We start from the raw sequence: 19146 nt of genomic DNA on the forward strand, positions 1-19146 counted from the left end.
TTGGCCTAGGGCGCAATCCTGGGGTCCCGGGATCGAGTCCCGCGTGGGGCTCCCGGCATGGAGCCTGCTTCTCCCTCTTCCTGTGTCTCTGCCTCTCTCTCTCTCTCTGTGTCTATCATAAATAAATAAATAAATCTTTAAAATAAAAAAATAAAAAATAAAAAAAAATGAACCCTCAAAAAAAGCAGTGCATCTGAAACAAAAACTGCAAAAAGAAATTGGAACTTATTATTTGCAGCCATAGCAAACTATTCCCTGAAAATAGATAAAATACCTTTGTGGGTTTTGTCCATAGACCATCTACAAAATACATACTAGACTACAAACAAAACTACAGTGGACTTCTAAATAGGAACTACAATTTAGAACAGCTTCTCATTTAAGGAGGCAGTCTAAAAATGTACTATTTCAGTCTCTCACACCACTTAAAAATAACTACAGAGTACCACTTAGGAAGAGAAATTTTCAGTGGACTAAAGGAAAACAGATGGGATCAGATTGAAGATTGAAGAGGGAGCCAGAGCTTAGGTTCTATGCAGGAGGACGGAGAAGATAATTGCTACAAATAAAAGCAGCAGCACTTAAGGGTGATATACTCGAATTTGACTGAAACCAAGGGCTAGAGGGAGACCAGAAGAAGCAGCATCCAGGTAGGTGAAACCTTTATATATCTCATCCTATCCTTAAAGGAAAGACAAAAAGCAAGAGTGTGGGATCTTGGAGCAGTGAAAGCACATCCACTGAAATATCCACACCAGCAGCCTGGCCCATCCATCCCTTCATTCTCATTGAAAATACTAGTAACCTCAGATTGCCCCCTCCTAAGCAGCCAATGCAAACAGAAGCAGCAGTTTGTTCCCAACTACACAGGAAAGTGGACAGATATCAAACAGTTACAAATACCAATGAAATACTCAACTAATGGAAGAACTTTCACCCTTGGAAGGAGACTCACTTCAGCAATTAGAACAAGATCTCCAGTTGAGTACATTTACCATTTTTAGAGAGGTAAGAGAGTATTGTACTCTTGAAACAAGACTGACCACTATCTTGGAAATAAAAAAAAAAAAAATTTAATGAAAAAACACAACCATTGGGCTGAATAATAAAAGGCACAGCTAAAAAGTTTTTGATTTGGGATACTGATTATGATACTGGGGTAAGAAATCCTTGCAGAAACCAGCAGAAATAATAGCCAGATAATTCCCAAAATACTATCTATTTAAGAAAATAAACACATACACAGGAATCAGCAAATTTCTTCTGGGCAGGTAGTGGGTATTTTAGGTTTTACAGTTCTGTCACAACTATTTAGCTCTGGCATTGTGGTATGACAGTACCCATAGGTATAGTATGTAAGCAAATGAATGTGGCGGTTTTCCAATAAAATTCTAATACACCATGAGATATAAACTTCCTATCATTTTCACATGTCATAAAATATTATTTTCTTTCAAATTTAAAAGGCAAAACCATTCTTAGTTCACTGGGCTGTAACAAAAAAAGGTGGAGAGAGAGATTTGGCCCACAGACTATAGTTTGCCGGTCCTGTACTAGAGTGAAATTTCAGAACATGAAAGATAGAAGAACTGAAAATCTACCAGAGACAAAAAACAGATTACCACAAAGTGAACCCAAAAAGAAATGGAGCACTATCGTTCAATACTACAAAGAAAAATAACTTTGAATCTAGAATTCTATCCCTACTTATATGTGAGGACCTAGTAAACACCTTTTCAGACATCCAAAGATGCAAAAAACTTAACTTCCACAGACTATCTCTGAAAGAAGTATTAAGGGATATCCTTCAGCAAGAAGGTAAATGGATTCTAGAGGAAACAGTGGGATGCAAGTAATCAGAGCAACAAAATTAGTAAAATTTATTCTTAGAACTAAATATTGATCACAGACTGGTAGGAGTAAAAGGAGGTTGGGGTAATATACTATGAATCTTTATTAGAGTAGAGAATATTGATGCTGATAATTTATATTTCTATAACAATGACTACAGTTAAAAGTATGTGTTAAAAATTTAAGCTCAATCACTAAGAGAATTAAAAAATGGAAAACTTTCTAATCAATTTTTAGAAAAAACAATAAAGTGGAAAAAATTCAGTAAAGAAAACTCAATCTACTAAGAAGCAGATGTGTTAATCAGCATCCTTTTTTTTTTTTTGGTGGCAGGTGACTTAACTTCAACTCAAATTGCCATAAGCAAAAATATATACATAGGCAGGCTTACATAACTGACAAGTCCAGGGGTAGAACTTACTTTAGAGACTCAGACTTTTTCTCTTTCATCTCTTACATAGTGGTTTTCTTTCATCTTTTCACTTATAGCAAGTTATTCATATGTGGTAGCAAGATGATCACCTGATAGCTTCAAGTTCAAATAAAAGAGAAAATCCCTTTCCCCTAAGCTCCAGCAAAAGCCTAGGATTTGTGTCCCCTTGGACTCTAACTGGCTTAGTTTGGGTCCAATCCCTGAACCAGTTCCTAAAGGAGTGAGGCCTAGAACTAGGCTTGTACAGTAATCAGGTCTGTCCAAACCACAGGTTTTCCCAAGGGAAATTAGAAAATATGGCCAAAAAAGAGGGGAATATACTATGCCAATAAAGGAACAACAGATGTCCACTATAGTAGAATAGTACTACTAGAATAAGAATAGTACAAAATAAATGGCTAAAATAAGTCCAAATATAGTATCAATCACAAAATTCACATTGGATTAAAAATCAAACTGTATACTATTATTTAGATTCATCCCTAAGGGGTAAGAGTCCAATGTAGTAACAAGAGTAGGTCAGTTATGGTAACATTAATGAAACAAGTAGAATTCAAAGCTTTAAAAGAGATGTTTCAGTATTTCAGCAGTTGGCAATGAAAATAAGTTATGAACTTTATGCAGTATATAAAATAAATCTGATAGAAATATAAGGAAAAATTGGCATCTACAGCCATGTAAAAAACAACAAATCAAAGAGGCCAAAAAATAATTACATAGAATTAGTAGGCTTTTATAGAGGTACTCAGAAGTATACCTGGTAGCCACCAAATACACATGGAACCATCACAGAAGTGCCTATTAATTAAGGCATGAAGGAAATTGCAACTTAAAATGCAGCCTGAAATTAACTAAAAACTAAAACACACATACCTAGGAAGTTAAAAATAAAGCTAAAAAAATATTAATATATTTCAAAATAACCGCTAAAGCAGAAGTCAAAATACAAATTATAGTCTTTCTAGAACTATGCATAATATTTATTAAAACTTACGGGATCTGGACAAGGGGAAATTTATAGCTTATAGACTAAAATAAATTGATTAGGCTATCCTCTCAAAATGCATGAGAAGGATGACAAAACAGACCCAGGTACATAAAAGGGAGAAATTAAGCCATTTTATTTAAACAAAAATAAATCTGTTAATTTATAAACATATACACACAAAGTGTACTATGTGCCAAGCACTATTCTAAATATTATAATTCACTAGGTGCTCACAAAAACCTTAATTTGTAGATACTGTTATCCCCATTTTACAGATATGAAAACTGAACAACAAAAGGTTAAATAACTTATCAAAACTACCAACATATAAAAGAATACATCACAAGTAAGTGGGTTTTATCCCAAGATTGCTACAGTGGTTTAACTTTGTACAGTCTGCCATTAACAGATTGAAGATGGAAAGAAACAGGAAATATAAATTGATTCTTTGAAGGCATATGATAAAATTTAATACATTTTTTGGTTTGGAAAAAAAATCTTAAAAATTAGCAAACTTAAGCTGAGTACATTGTTAATGATAAAGGTTATGAATCCCACACCCCAGAAATAACCAGCTAAAAATACAATAGGGGAAAAAATCCCATTCATTAATAATCGAGAAAAAAGGTGACTTGGAAAATATATATAAAGAAAATACAAACTTTCATCAAAAGATACAATGACTATTTGCCATGTTAAGATTAATTTATTAATTTGACATAATCCCCCAGAATATGTTGTGGAACTTGATAATTCTAAAATTCACACAGAACAATAAATATACAAGAAAAGCAGTGAGTTTGGGAAAGAAAAGTGTTGTAGGATACAGGGTATGTATATGATAAAGATAAGTGTCTTGACTGTGTCAAGAAAAGACTACTCAATAAAATGTTATCTCTCTGTAATGAAAAAAGTACATATTAAACTAATGTCTGCATATAAATAAAGACTTAAAAAGCTTAAAAGAAATGGGAGAAATTTATAAGGAAATCATTTATAGATCTGAATACACTTAAAAAGTGACAAATTCTGTATTCACAACCCTAAAAGGCAAATTGGATTGCATCATATGACTAGTAGTGTTCTTTTATAAATCAGATTCTTTAAAATCAATAGTAAGAACACAAATAATGACCACTTCTAAAACAGTAAAGGTAGAAATTTCACCCAGGAAATAAACATGAAAATTCACACACCAATTAAAATGCAATAGCTAAATTATAACAATTTTAAATATATTTAAACATTTAACAGAGCTCCAAAATATATGAAACAAAAATTGCAAGACAGTTCAACAATGACAGTTGGAGATTTCAACATTCCTCTTTCAGGAACTGATAGAACTAGAAACAATAAGGATACAAAAGACTAGAACAACACAGTATATTATACCAAATAAATCTATAGAGAAACCCTCCACAAAACAGCAGCAAATCTGCATTTTTTTTTCAAGTGCATGTGAAGCTCCTCTAGGGCAGACCATATGGTAAGTGAATAAGATCCAATAAATTCAAATGGATTACAGTAAATAAAGTATGTTGTCTGACATAGTAAAATTAAAGAAGAATTGAATAACAGGAATCTGGGAATCCCATAATATCTGGAAATTAAATACTTCTAAAGACACATGAGTCAAAGAAGAAACCACCGGGAACTTTATCATTATCATGAATATCATTATCATGAAATGAATGAAAATAAAAGAACCTATGAAAATGTATGAGGTGCAGTTAAAGCAATGTTTAGAGAAGTCTCAGAAAGATCTAACTCACATCAAATAATATAAACTTCTACCTTAAGAAGCTAGAAAAAAAGAGCAAACCAGATCCAAAATAAGTAGAAATAAGAAAATAAAGATCAGAGTAGAAATCCATGAAATAGAAAATAGGAAAACAATATTAAAGAATTCTTGAGACATGAAGTTGGTTCTTTTTTTTTTAAGGTAAATTTTTATCTGGATCAAGAAAAAAAGAGAAGGCATACATTAACAAAATCAAGAATAGAGGAGGCATCACTATAGACACTACAGAACTTTGAATAATTATAAAGAAATATTATGAACTTTGTCCCAATAAATTTCACATCTTAGATGAAATAGGACAATCCTAGAAAGACTCAAATTACCAAAACTGATTCAAGAAGAAAAGGAAAATCAGAATAGACTATATCGAAGTAAGGATAGTGAACTGATTATTAGAAGTCTTTACCAAAAGAAGAGTCTAGGTCCAGATGATTTCACTGACAAATTCTGTCAAATAGTTAAGGGGAAAAAAATAATACCAGTCTTTAACAAAGACTTTCATAAACTAACAGTAAGAGGGAGCACTTCCAAACTTGTCTTATAAAGCCAATACTACCTTGATACCAAAGCCAGACAAAAATACCAGAAGAAATGAATGCTACAAACCAACAACCCTCAAGGCCATCAATACAAAAATTATTATAAAATATTAGCACATCAAATCCAGCAGCATATAAAAAAAGACTATATACTGTAAGTGGGGTTTATCCCAGAAACAGAAGGCTGACTGACATCCAATAATCTATTGACTTAATATACCATATTAATAAGTGGCAAAAAACACACAGTCATCTACATGGACCCACAAAACAGCATTTGACAAAATCCAACATCCAATCGCAATAATTCTCACCCATATAAGGATAGAAGGGAACTTTCCTAACTGGCTAAGAGGCATTTACAGTTAACATCATTCTTATGGTAAAATACTGAATGCCTTTCCCCTGAGATCAGAGATGTTTCTATCCATCATTTCTATTCAGCATTGTAACTGAGTGTCCTGTCTCCTACAGTAAGACAAGAAAAAGACTTTGAAAGTATTCAGATTGTAAAGGAGGAAGTAAAACTGTCTATTCATGGATTATGTAACCTTGAAGCAGAAAATACTAAGAATCTACCTGAAAGCTACCAAGACTAATGAGTTAGTAGTTAGCAAGACCTCAGAATATAAGTTCAATATACAAAAATTAGTTGTATTTCCATGTACAGTGAATAATCCATTAGGGAAATTCAAATAAAAATAATTCCGTTCATATTAGTATCAAAAGGAACAAAATATTTAAGAATAAATATAACCAAAGAGCTATAATACTTGTACACTGAAAACTGCAAAAATGATGCTGATCTAAATTGGATTAGAAAATTAAGTACTGTTAAAATGTCAGTTCCTCCAAATCCAGATTTAATGAATTCCCTATTAAAATCTCTGCAGGTTTTTGTTGTAGAAATTGGTAAACTCATCCTAAAATTTATGTAGAAATGCAAAGTACCCAGAATAGCCAAACTCTTTTCTTTAAAGGAACAAAACTGAAGGATCAGGTTGCCTAATTTCAAATTTACTATAAAACAATTACATTGTAGCACTGGCATATATAAAAATAGATTAAGACACCCTAGAAATAGACCCAATATGGATGGCCAATTATTAATTTTCAACCAGTGAAGAAAGAATGATCTTTTCAAAAAATATGTTAAAATCACTGGATACCCATATGCCACCCAAAAAAGACCTCCCAAAATCCATACCTCATACTGTATATTAAAAGAACTCAAAATGAATAAAAGACCTAAATGTGAGAGGAGAAACCTTAAAGCTTCTAGAATAAAACAGGAGAAAATCATTTTGATCTTGGGTTAGGCAAGAGCAATAAAAAATACTGACAAATTGGATTTCCTTCAAAATTAAAAACTATTGCTTCAAAAGGCACCATTAAGAAAATGAACACTAAGAGAAAATACTTCCAAAACATCTTGATAAAGGACTCATACCCAAAAATATAAAGAATTCTTATAGTTCAACAATAAAAAGATATAACCTAACTTTTAAACAGACAAAAGATCTGAATAAACAACTTAGAGATACAAACAGCAAATAATTTTATGAAAAGATGTTCTACATTGTTAGACATTAGGAAAATGCAAATTAAAACCACAGTGAGGGATCCCTGGGTGGCGCAGCGGTTTAGCGCCTGCCTTTGGCCCGGGGCGCGATCCTGGAGACCTAGGATCGAATCCCGCATCGGGCTCCTGGTGCATGGAGCCTGCTTCTCCCTCTGCCTGTCTCTGCCTCTGTGTGTGTGTGTGTGTGTGTGTGTGTGTGTGTGTGTGTGTGTGTGTGTGTGGACTATCATAAATAAATAAAAATTTAAAAAAAATAAAAAAATAAAAAATAAAATAAAACCACAGTGAAATATACCACCTAGCCATCAGACCAACTAAAATCACTAGTTAACAACGATATGGAGAAGCTGGAACCTTATTCATTGGACTGATGAAAGGTAAAATTATATAGCTTCCTTAGATGAGTTTGGCAATTTCTTAACAAGTAATCATGCACTTATCCGATGAATCAGCAGTTCCACTCCTATGAATCTGCCTAAGAAAAATGTTCACCCTAAGGCTTGTACATGAATGTTTATAGCATTATTCATAGCTGCCCAAAACTGGGCATGATCCAAATATACATCAAACTGGTGAATTGATAAAATATAGTATATACATAAGATGGAATGCTATTCAGCAATGAGAAGAATGAACTGTTGATAAACACAATATGGATGGATCTCAAACTAAATGACAGAAGCTAAACAAAAAAGTATGTGTGACCCATTTGATTCCATTTATTTAAAATTCTAGAAAATGGGATCCCTGGGTGGCGCAGCGGTTTGGCGCCTGCCTTTGGCCCAGGGCGCGATCCTGGAGACCTGGGATCGAATCCCACATCGGGGTCCTGGTGCATGGAGCCTGCTTCTCCCTCTGCCTGTGTCTCTGCCTCTCTCTCTCTCTGTGACTATCATAAATAAATAAAAATTAAAAAAAATAAAATAAAATAAAATTCTAGAAAATGCAAATTAATCCATCATGACAGCAAATAAGTGGTTACCTGAGAAAGGGAGCAGTGATTATGGAGGGGCATGAGTAAACTTTGGTTGGGAGGCAGGGGAATGGATATTTTCATGATCTTAAATGTTGTAATGCTTTTACAGGTATATACAAAAGTCAGATTCTGTAAGTATGAGCAATTCATTGTATATCAATTATACCTCAATAAATAAAAGAACTAATACATGCGATGGATGAGTCTCTCAAAAATACCACTCTGTGCGAAAGAAGCCAAACACTAGAGACTGCATATTATATGATTCCATTTATAAGAAATTTCTAGAAAAGACCAAATTTTAGAGTCAGAAAACAGATCAGTAGTTGCCTAGTTCCAGAAATAAGAGTGAATGCAAACAGGCACAAGGGAGAGGTGGGATGGATGGAGGGATTAAAGTGTTATAAAATTAGATTGTGCTGTTGATTGCACAAATGTAAAAATTTACTAAAAAAAAAAAATTTACTAAAACACATTGAACTTTAAGGTCAGTGAATTACATGTAAATTGTATTTCAGTAAAACTTGTAAAAAAGCAAGAGTCAAAAAGTTTTTATCTTATGAAACTGGCAGCAATTCTTTAAAAGATAATTTGTTAAAAGATAATATTAATTCAGTATGTGTTTATATTTCTATTGTATACTACGCATTATCAGATACTGGTGAACACAGATAGGATCGATAGGATCCCTGAGTAAGCAGGGAAAACAGATAGATGCAATTAAAGTATTCTTAAAATTCTTCTCAAAGAGGAAGCACACTGCAGTACCATCTCACTTTAGGCTCACTATGCAGTAAGACAAACACTTTCAGATATTGTTGGTAGAAACAAATTGGCCCAACCTCCCTGGAAAGTAATTTGACAGTATATAACAGCCTGAATTTATACCCTTTGATTCATAATTCTAGTTTGTAAATAATCAGAAATTTGAATAGATTTGTTCTATCCAAACAATTGGCATTTGTCACTGGTCATTCTATATTTAAAAATTCAAAGTAACAAAAATGTACAGTAATAGAATGGCTCAATAAGTCATAGTATACAGTGTCATATTATACAAACATTGGAATTTGTGTTTACACAAAACACACTGGGGGTTAGAAAATTGTAATTATTTCATCATTACAAATGTGTACATCTATATATGCAAGCTAAAGATAAGGCTACAACATAACTCTGGGCCATGGGATTACAAGTAGTTTGTTTTTTTATACTGGTCTGTAATTTATAAGGTTCATAAAACAAGCATGTATTACTTTAATAAATAGGAAAAAAGTTATCTCCCTTATGTTTACATAGGGTAATATGTTTAAATAGATAATACATAGGTGGTAAGTATTCACAGCAGAAGAGGTAGAAAATACAGATAAACAAAAACTTCACTTAAAATCCACCATTCAGAGACAGCCTTTCTTCCCTTCCAGACATTTCAATGCAAATAGATAATGTTTTATAAAAATGGAATTTATATTACATACTGTTTTGTAACCTGCTATAAAAGAAAGGAGAAAACAGAGATAGGCATAAACACTTAGAAGTTTGTTACTCTAAAAAGAAAAACTGATGGCAGCTAAAGAGAAAAACTAACTGGCTCAAACAAGTTTTTTCCAGTTGTACTGCTCAGGTTGTGCCTGGAGAGGAGAGAGGAGAGGCAAAGGGTCGCAGACTGAAGAAAAAGGGAGGGGTCAAGAGAGGAGATGCAGAGACCAGCTGTAATGAAATTTGACCAGTGTGTATGAGAGGCTTCTGCTGGACACTCCTCATGTTATATATAGGAGATAAGACCTCCATAGAGCACATGTGGGTGATGAAGTCCTGAAGAGAAGGTTTACAACAGCCACAGCCTATAGAGAACTAGAATGTTAAAGGAAAAGGAAGACCTGTTTAGAGTTAATAGCTGAGTGCTATGTCCAAACGTAAGGCCAGACCCAGAATCCCAGGGTTACACCACCTAGGGCTTCATCTCAAGGGGAATTACAAATACATCAGAGTGAGTCTGTCAAACAAAATATACCAGATTCAGATAGTAGCAATGGAGAAAGAATGGTTGGTACTATGGAAAGAGCAGAGGCTTAGAAAGGAGCCAGACAGATCCGGTTCTACCTACACTCACCAGCTGGACAGGTTATCTGACTCCTCAGGCTCAGTTTCAGAAGACTCCAGCAACTATGTTCCAAGATGGTTGTGAGAATCTAAGATAATATATCTAAACACCTGGCACATAGTAGATACCTGATGAATAGTAGCTATTACTATTGTTACTACTCCTTGTTTGGGAAGAGATGCAACATAACATCATGGCTAAGAGCATGGAATTTAGAGTTAGACAAACCTAATTAATTTCAGATCCTTGCTCTTTCACTTAACTAGCTGTGTAATCCCAGGCATCCAAGCCTCAGCATCACCTATACAATGAGGGTACCACCTGTCACACTAAGCTGTTTAAAGAATTAAGACAATGTGTATAGTATCCTTGTACTTTGCCCTTAGGGATAGTAGCTCTGTAATCAATGAACATTGGCTATTGTTACTACCACTTCTGTGATTGTCGCCATAATTACATAACCTCTCTGAACTAGAATTTAATCAGCTGTAACATTACCATTCCACTACCTACACCTTATTCCCTTCATTTCCAGGACACAGTACATGGCACACATTTGACACACAGTAAATATACTGCATAAAACAACAGGACCATACTGAGAATTATATATCTGTAATGCATCCAACGGTGTCAAGCATATAAGTGCTGAGAAAAATGGAGTTGTTTGTGTTTCCACAAGAACCTGGGCTTCTCCAGGGCAAAGAAAAACATTTTTTTTATTTGGTATTTTGTTTTTTGTTTTTTGTTTTTTAAGCAGCCTCCACACCTAGTACAGAGCCCAACTTGGGACTTGAACTCACAACCCTGAGATCAAGACCTGAGCTGTAATCAAGAGTCCGTCGTCACTTAACCTACTGAGCAACCCCCAAAGACAGGCACCCACAAAGAACAGTTTTATTCATCTTTTAATCCTAGCACCTGGCAAAATGTTAGGGATGTAGGAGATCCTTAGCAAATGTTTACTGAGTGACATAGAAGGCAACAGTCATTCAACAGCCACCCTCACTACAGGATAACTACAAGAATCCAGACAACTTGACCCTCCCAAAACAACTTGAAATTCCCCATCTACTTTACCATCTAACAAACATCATAGGTAGACTTTGTCAGGTACCTCTACCACCTGATTCAAGGCTGGTACTTGAATAAAGCCTTTAATAATAACCTACTAATGACTCCAGATATGAATGAGGTGAAAGACTGCAAACACTGAGGCTGCAAACATTGTGAATTACCACATCTAGCACAGGACATGATCACAACATTTAACAGCATTTGTATAAAGTCAAGGTAATGAATGATCATAGGGGAAATGAGAGAGGATACTAGTTACATTCAACTGTGTGTGCCACCTATATGAAGAGAACAGGTTAGGATGTCAAATTTATAATTAACATTCTTATGATTTCTTCAATAAAGAAATTATTGCAGAAATTATTCTGCAATACAAAAAAATTATGTAAAGCAGGCTAAAGGGTCTTTACCTTAGGAAGCTGAGACCTACAATATTAAAAACAAACCTTTCTGGCAATTTGGCAAATATATGATTACTTCATATTTTTAGTTAAGAATATTTTACGTTATCTTAAAACATTTCTTACAGGATATTCTGGTATTTCACCAACAGCTTTACATTTGATTAACCTAGACTGAACACAATTTGCTTTTTTTATTCTGAATGTCTTTGATTACTAAAAGGCTTGCTGCAGAAAAATTGGAAAATAGAGATTAAAATCACCCTTGGTTCAGTCATCCAGAGATAACCATTATTTACACTTTTAGTGTATTTCTTTTTGACACTCAATGTTACTGAATGACTTTTAATGCTTCAGAAGTGTTTTCTCAAGCAATAACTCACATCCACTTCTCTATTATTGGACATTTAGAATATGTAGAACTGTTTACTCCGGAATGTTTTTAAAAGTAGCTTTTTCCTTTATATTATGTATAAACTTCTATGAATTACTCTTTGTAATAGTTGTACATTTACTTCCATCAACACTGGAAAATAAGGTACTGTAGGCAAAGGCCAGCCCAAAACCCACTAGATCATCTTCTAGGAATGAGTAAGAGTCAAGTGTGGAGTAAAGGGTTGTGTGCAGCCTGACTGTCCTCAACAAAGTGGGAGAATTTAACAGAGGAGCAGTAGGGGAAGGCAAGGTAACATGAGTGTATGTAACAGCGACATGAGAAGAGAGAAAGAAGCAATGACAGGAATTAATCTACAGCATGAGTATAATCTTACAAGTAGAATAGTTCTGAATCATGTTTAATAGTCCTCAGTAAACAGCAGCTTTATATGGACCTGAATTTAACATGTTTTAATTTTTCTGGCACTCAGCAAAACAAGACAAAACCCAATTTTATTTCAATAGAGATTCACTGGTACTCAATGCCAGGCATTGTGGTTAGTAATAAAAATGAATGAGACCCTATCCCTCCAAGTTCATGATTCAAATATATTTAACCCAAATTTTTATACTATCTACATGCAGACTAAGAATAAACAATTGGGGCAGCCCAGGTGGCTCAGTGGTTTAAGCGCCGCCTTTGGCCCAAGGCGTGATCCTGGAGACCCAGGATCAAGTCCCACATCGGGCTCCCTGCATGGAGCCTGCTTCTCCCTCTGCCTGTGCCTCTGCCTCTCTCTGTGTGTCTCTCATGAATAAATAAATATTTTTTAATTAAAAAAAAAAGAATAAACAATTGAGGGCTCATGACCCTAGGGAACTGCAAGAGACCAAACATGAAGTGAGATCAACCTTCTGAGGCAAGAAAGTAGATGGTGTATATTAACAAACTTTAACAAGAGTTGAAACAAAAGATTTTCTAGTTAATGAATGGGTCAACAAGGCAATGCACTAAACCAAATATCCAACTTTGTAGGTAATTTCAGTTAATCCATTTTATATAAGTGATTTAAAATTTGAAACTATAAAGGTAAAATTCATCCACTCCTATTTCTAAAGTTTTATAAGACTCCAAATTAAAGAACTACTTAACATTTCATTCTATGCTTATAGCCAGCATATGTCTTAGATTTTCTCAAACCCTAAATCAAATATTCTATCCCTTTACCCCTACAAATAGAATCCCAAAAATGGAATCAAACCACAATTCCCAGACAACACCCTTAAACCACACAAATCCTTTTTTGACCATATATGTGCTGGTCATTATTTATTCCAAGAATCTGCAAAACCAGCCTTAATACTTTTGCCCAGAAATTGCTTATCTGAGAGGGAAACTAACTACTTAGGGAAACAGATTTCTAAAGGCAAACATACTGCTAGCAAAAATACCCGTCATTTTCCCTTATGCTAACATTATGTTAATACTAGGTTAAATAATTTGTTCTCAACACTAAGCTTCCTAGTGAACTATTTGTGAACCGTAGGAGTTCTGCTTCAATCCTCTGACCCTGCTACTCATTCAGAAATAGCCAATTAAATTAACAGAATACTTCATAAAATAACCTTCAATTGTGCTCAGAGGAATCCCAGTTACGTACAAGTAAACCTGGAAGTGGTCATTTAGAAGGAATGTTAACTGTCTCCTTCAGAAATTCCTAGAGAACAGAATAAAATTTAGACTCTTAAGAGTTCTGACTTCAATGACTTCAAGAGTACCTCTGCACACACCATTTTACTCCACCCTTCCCTGACAACTTGACACATCATTTCACAATGCACATTAGGACGTCACTTTTTATTCATCATTTTGAGCACCTACTGCCAGTTACTATACTATATGTAGCCCAATGAAATTAGTGAGTTGGAAAATGAAAACTTTATAGTCAAGTGAGGAAGACAACTATATAATTGTGAAGGAAACAAACAGTAAATCAGTAATGGAGAGAGAATTGCGATTTAAGGTGCTAAAGAAATTTCCTGAGGTGTTGAGAGCCTAAAGGTTGAGAAGGAAATAGGTATGAAAAAAGCAGGGAGCAAAAATGTTCTAGGTAGAGGAAGAAAAACGTAAGTGGCTCTGAGGCAGGAAACATGTTGAGGACATTTTTTTAAAAGACCGGTATGGCTGGAATATAATGAGAAGAGAGAGAAATGTGGCTGGAAAGATAGGGCCCAGATCATGCAGGTCCTCGGGAAGCTATTGAAAAAGAGTTAAGGAAGTAATATAATCCCACTTACATTTTTTGAGGATAGTAATCTTCAGATCAGTAGTGGTTAAAGAAGAGAAGCAGGGAGACAAATAAGGAAGCCCTTGCAGGCATCTAAATAAAAGATGGTGGTGGGGATTAAGAAGTGTACTTTTCGTGATGAGCACCAGGTATTGTATACAAGTGATGAATCACTATACTGTATACCTGAAACTAATATTACATTGTATGTTAACTGGAATTTTATTTTTTTTATTTAATTAATAAGATAGTCAGAGAGAGAGAGAGAGAGGCAGAGACACAGGCAGAGGGAGAAGCAGGCTCCCATGCTCCGGGAGCCCAACGTGGGACTCGATCCCGGGTCTCCAGGATCGCGCCCTGGGCCAAAGGCAGGCGCCAAACCGCTGCGGCACCCAGGGATCCCCCGTTAACTGGAATTTTAAAAAATTTTAACGGGTCGCCTGGGTGGCTCAATTTTAGCTCAAGTCTTGATCTCAGAGTCATAAGTTCAAGCCCCACGTTGGGCTCCATGCTGGGTATGGAGCTTACTTGATAGAGAGGGATGGATGTGGGGCACGTGGCTGGCTCATCCTAAAGAGCTTGTGACTCTTGATCCTCGGGGTCATGAATTTGAGTCCTACATCAGATGTAGAGATCATTTAAATGAATTTTTTTGAAAATGGTGGTTACTCAGGCACTAGGAATGAGGGACCTTTTAAATGCCATTTCAGATTAAAAGATGAACATAAGTTAACCAAAGGGTAAGGGCACTGCAGGCCACTGAAGAACACATACAGTGGCACTAGGTCCCAAGCCTGTAACCCATTTTGACAAGGTAGATAGCATGGTATCACAATGGCAGAGGGTATGTGACAAGAGTGAAGGCAGGAAGACCAGTTGTTAGAAAACTATTGCAATAATCCAAGCAATGAAATATAGTGCTGTGGACTGTATCAGTGGCAATAGGGAGGGAGCGGCAAGATGTGCCCATGTATTATTGTAAATGGTAGAAGAGACTGGCTGGATTTGAAGAAGGGAGGGCAAATGAGAAGGGAAGAGAAATTTGGGATTACTGGATTTCTGGCTTTAAGTGGGAAGATTATGGTAGAGCCAAGGGTGTGGGAAGGAGGAGTTCAACTTTGTATATATTGCCATGAGGAAAAGCCATAGACTAAGCAACTGGATACATGGCAGTCTCCACATTAGCAAGAAGCTTAGGCTGGACATGTACATTTAGAAACCACAGGTAAACAAGTGGTGGATAAAGCTTTAAGAAAGACTGTCCAAGAGAATACAAAATGAGAAGAGCTTAGTCCAGAATCCTGGGATGTACTGACACTGAAGGGGCAAGAGGTAGAGCAGGGTTTCTGAACAGTACTGTTTTAAGCTGGATTATTCTGTTGTGAGTTGTCATCTAGCACATTGTAGGATATTTAGCAGCATCCCTGAACCCACTAGATGCCAGGAGGACCCACCCGGTTGTGACAAATATGCATCCAGGCATTGCCAAATGTCCCCAGGAGGAACAAATCACCCCCATTTGGAAACATTGAGATAGAGTGTAAGTCTCCAAACACTGATAAAAGGTTCTGAATGAACTCCCTCAATCCAGAAGATTCCTCCAAAGTCTTTGTGCATAGTACTGCTCTTGGTGCCTTGAAAGTATGAAAAAAATTCAGGTGGCATTCCACTCTAACCGACCCACAGGGCTTGAGAATATTTTTGTGTACTAGGCTGGGTTCAAATCCATTACTAGAAATCCCGTTTCTGGTATGAGACTACAGTGGGAAGAAAAATTCCTTTGTAAAAATTACATTCACAAATGGACATACATAAAATGTGACCCTGATTCTGCCCCTCCAACACTGGATTAGGTGTCACCATCTTGTTCTAGTAGGCCCCAGCAATTCTCAATCATGAGAATAGCAAATAACATTTTTCATGAGTTTATGATTTAATGTCCACTTGACCCTGGAGGGTAGGAACTGCTATTAACTTATTAGTTGAGGAAACTGATGCAGAAGGGTTATGTAACATGCCCAAAATCACATTAAGTGATCAAACTGAGATTGGAACCTGACTTTTCTGAAGCCCATGCTCTAAAGCTATAAAACACTTAACCATTATTCCAGATGGCCTCCATTAGGCTACAAGCTCTGTGAGGAAGCAGCTAGTTCTTTTTCACCATTGTATTCCTAGCATTTGGCTCAGTTCAGGCCTAACTTATTTGCAGATCTGCACTAAAATGTTTAACACCCTGAGGGCTCAGACAGTAAGTTTGAGCATCAAGAGGAAGAAAATGTCTTCTACTCTTGACAGGAAATAAGCAGTCACAGTATCTGTCACTGCATTGCTAGAATTAACTTTTGGGAATTTTGTTCCAGAAATGGAGGCTCGACCATCAACCCTGCCTCACTTCCATTACAGTAGTTACCCTCGTTAATGCCTCCCCCAGCAGATGCTGGTTACATTGAGGCCTCAAGGTGATGCAAGAATGGAACAGAAACAAGTATAGAATGGGATATTTCTACAAAATGAAGTTGTTAAATAATTTTTGATAGGATTACAAGTTGGTACCCAAGGGTGAGTTTTCCAAACATCAGATAGGTTTTTTGTTTTTAACATTGTCTACTGTCTATTCAAAAATGTGTTGGAAGGTTGAATAGCGAGGGCACCTGGGTGGCTCAGTCCTTTAAGCATCTCCCTTTGGCTCAGGTCCTGACCCCAGGGTCCTGGGATGGAGCCTCACATCAGGCTCCCTGCTTAGCCTGGGGAGCCTGCTTCTCCCTCTCCCTCTGCCCCCCCCCCCCACTAGTGCTTACTCATGCTCTTAAATCTCTGAAAAAAAAGTTGAATAGGTACCGCCTCTACTACTGGGCATACCTGCTTCAACATAGATTTCCTCATTAGCTGGCCTTTTTGATGAAAGGACTGTATGTCCAGAAGTTTCTGCACAGATACTGTGTAAAGTTCTTGCAACGAACTGGGTGAAAAGATTAAGCTGGTGATACCAAATCTCTATCAGACATTTGTAATTATCATGTATATTTTTCTGGGTCCAGATGTAGCCTCAGCATATTTATCAATTTATTTTTTCAAGCAGCCATCATTCCTATTAGGTAAAATATTTTATCATCCCTGCCTAAGGCCACCCTCAGGGACAGCCTGGAAGTAATGGAACTCAGGGGATACCAATAACTTTTAAGAGGAATAAGCAAAGGGACTACGCTGGGAAGTTCGGTAAGGAATAGGAGATCCATGAATGGGCTTTAATCTGCTCTGTGTATATACTTACACATCAAAATGTACTTCTTGGAAACCAGAGAAGCTATAAAGCAACTTGCGAGGTGAGAAGGCTCCCCGCTGCATGGAAGGCATTCATATAAAGCTTGTACTTTATGGACCGCACACCCTCCCCACTATAGCCTAACCTGTAATGCTTTCATTCCCACCAGCACTCCTAGGAAAGCTGGATACAGCACATGAACCTGGGCTTTAAACAACAGGGAGAATGTTTGCTGTTCTAGGTGGAAGCACTTTCTCCTCCAATGGCTTAGTTGTTTACAGCTGACATTTAACAACTGAGCTTCTTTTGCAAGCTGGTGGTCTTCAGCCCCTAGTTTGCCATATTGATTCCTACCCAAACATTGAAATTTTTTAAGAAAATCAGTAACTCACTTGTTTGTTCTTTCAGCTCCTTTGAAGATTATGAAACAGAGGAACCTGCCTCTCCCTCTGAAATTGGAAACAAAGGCAATAAAAGTAAAACAGTAACCTCGAGCCTTTCAGAGAAATGTGGAAAGCTTCAATCAGTGGATGAAGAGTAGCTGCCAATGTCTACGTGAAAGAGAGATACGTATTTTAAATGTCTTTTTCTTGTGGAGATTCTCGTTTGCATACTGCTTTTTAAAGGCTTTGATTTCTGCAAGTGTGTATCTGCACGAGGAACTTTAAAAACATTTTTAAGCAATAGGTCTGGATACACATAATTTGGGAGACTCCTCCAATTTGCCTCAAACCTCCTACTACAGAGCTTTTCCTCCAAATACAATGATATACATCACCTTCCAAAGTCTGTGAATCAGCACTCTTCACCCCTGAATGTACCAAGGATCTCTTGGGGACAGTGCCAAGCACAGTTCTCTGCAGAAGAGTTGCCTCTGTTGCCCAATATCCCTGAGGCCCCTCAGGGCTCCTATGGAACCCAGAAGAAACTTTCACTTGCAGAAAACTTGAGTCAAAAAAATTCTGGAACTTAAAAAAGCAGTTAAGGGCCTCCAGAAGTGACTTGGTAATAAAAGCACTGCCAAAACATCTCAGAGACTTTTTAATATGTGTACTGGAGTTCAAAGATCTTGAACTTACTTGGTTTAATATAATTTCACAATGACCTGCCAAACTGCTAGTCACTTTACATCCTCAGGTGTTGTAACCACTGGGCCTTCCAATCTTGGCAAGCTCTGAATAATCTCTCCCCATCTTGACTGTGGATCTTATATAAAATATAATGAAAAACTTCTAAGTACAGAATTTGACTCATACTTGAAAAAAAAATTTCCTTTTAACTTCTCTAACAATCTGTGGAGAATTACTGAATGACTCATTAACTCCAAATTAGTTGACGCCCCATCTATACTTCCCATCAGAAGGCCTACTTGAAGACTTAGTGATATTCGAATAGATGTATTCATCACTGAATATTAGATTAAGCCAACAGTAAGAGCCTCAAATGTAAACATTATCCCTTCATGT

General features: G+C 36.3%; 1 protein-coding gene across 4 annotated transcripts in view; it reads left to right on the forward strand.

Moving 5' to 3' along the window:
* Window positions 1-18708, forward strand: part of PPP2R3A (protein phosphatase 2 regulatory subunit B''alpha) — a 186074-nt gene extending 167366 nt beyond the window's left edge. For all 4 annotated transcript variants that reach the window (XM_055321224.1, XM_055321223.1, XM_055321225.1 and 1 more), the window contains one exon: window positions 18089-18708. In XM_055321224.1, the coding sequence (XP_055177199.1) occupies window positions 18089-18221 (133 nt within the window). In that variant the 3' untranslated portion in view covers window positions 18222-18708. The remainder of the gene's footprint in view (window positions 1-18088) is intronic.
* Window positions 18709-19146: the final 438 nt, after the last annotated feature.

Source organism: Nyctereutes procyonoides, unplaced genomic scaffold, assembly GCF_905146905.1.
Source record: "Nyctereutes procyonoides isolate TBG_1078 unplaced genomic scaffold, NYPRO_anot_genome, whole genome shotgun sequence".
Lineage (NCBI taxonomy): Eukaryota > Metazoa > Chordata > Mammalia > Carnivora > Canidae > Nyctereutes > Nyctereutes procyonoides.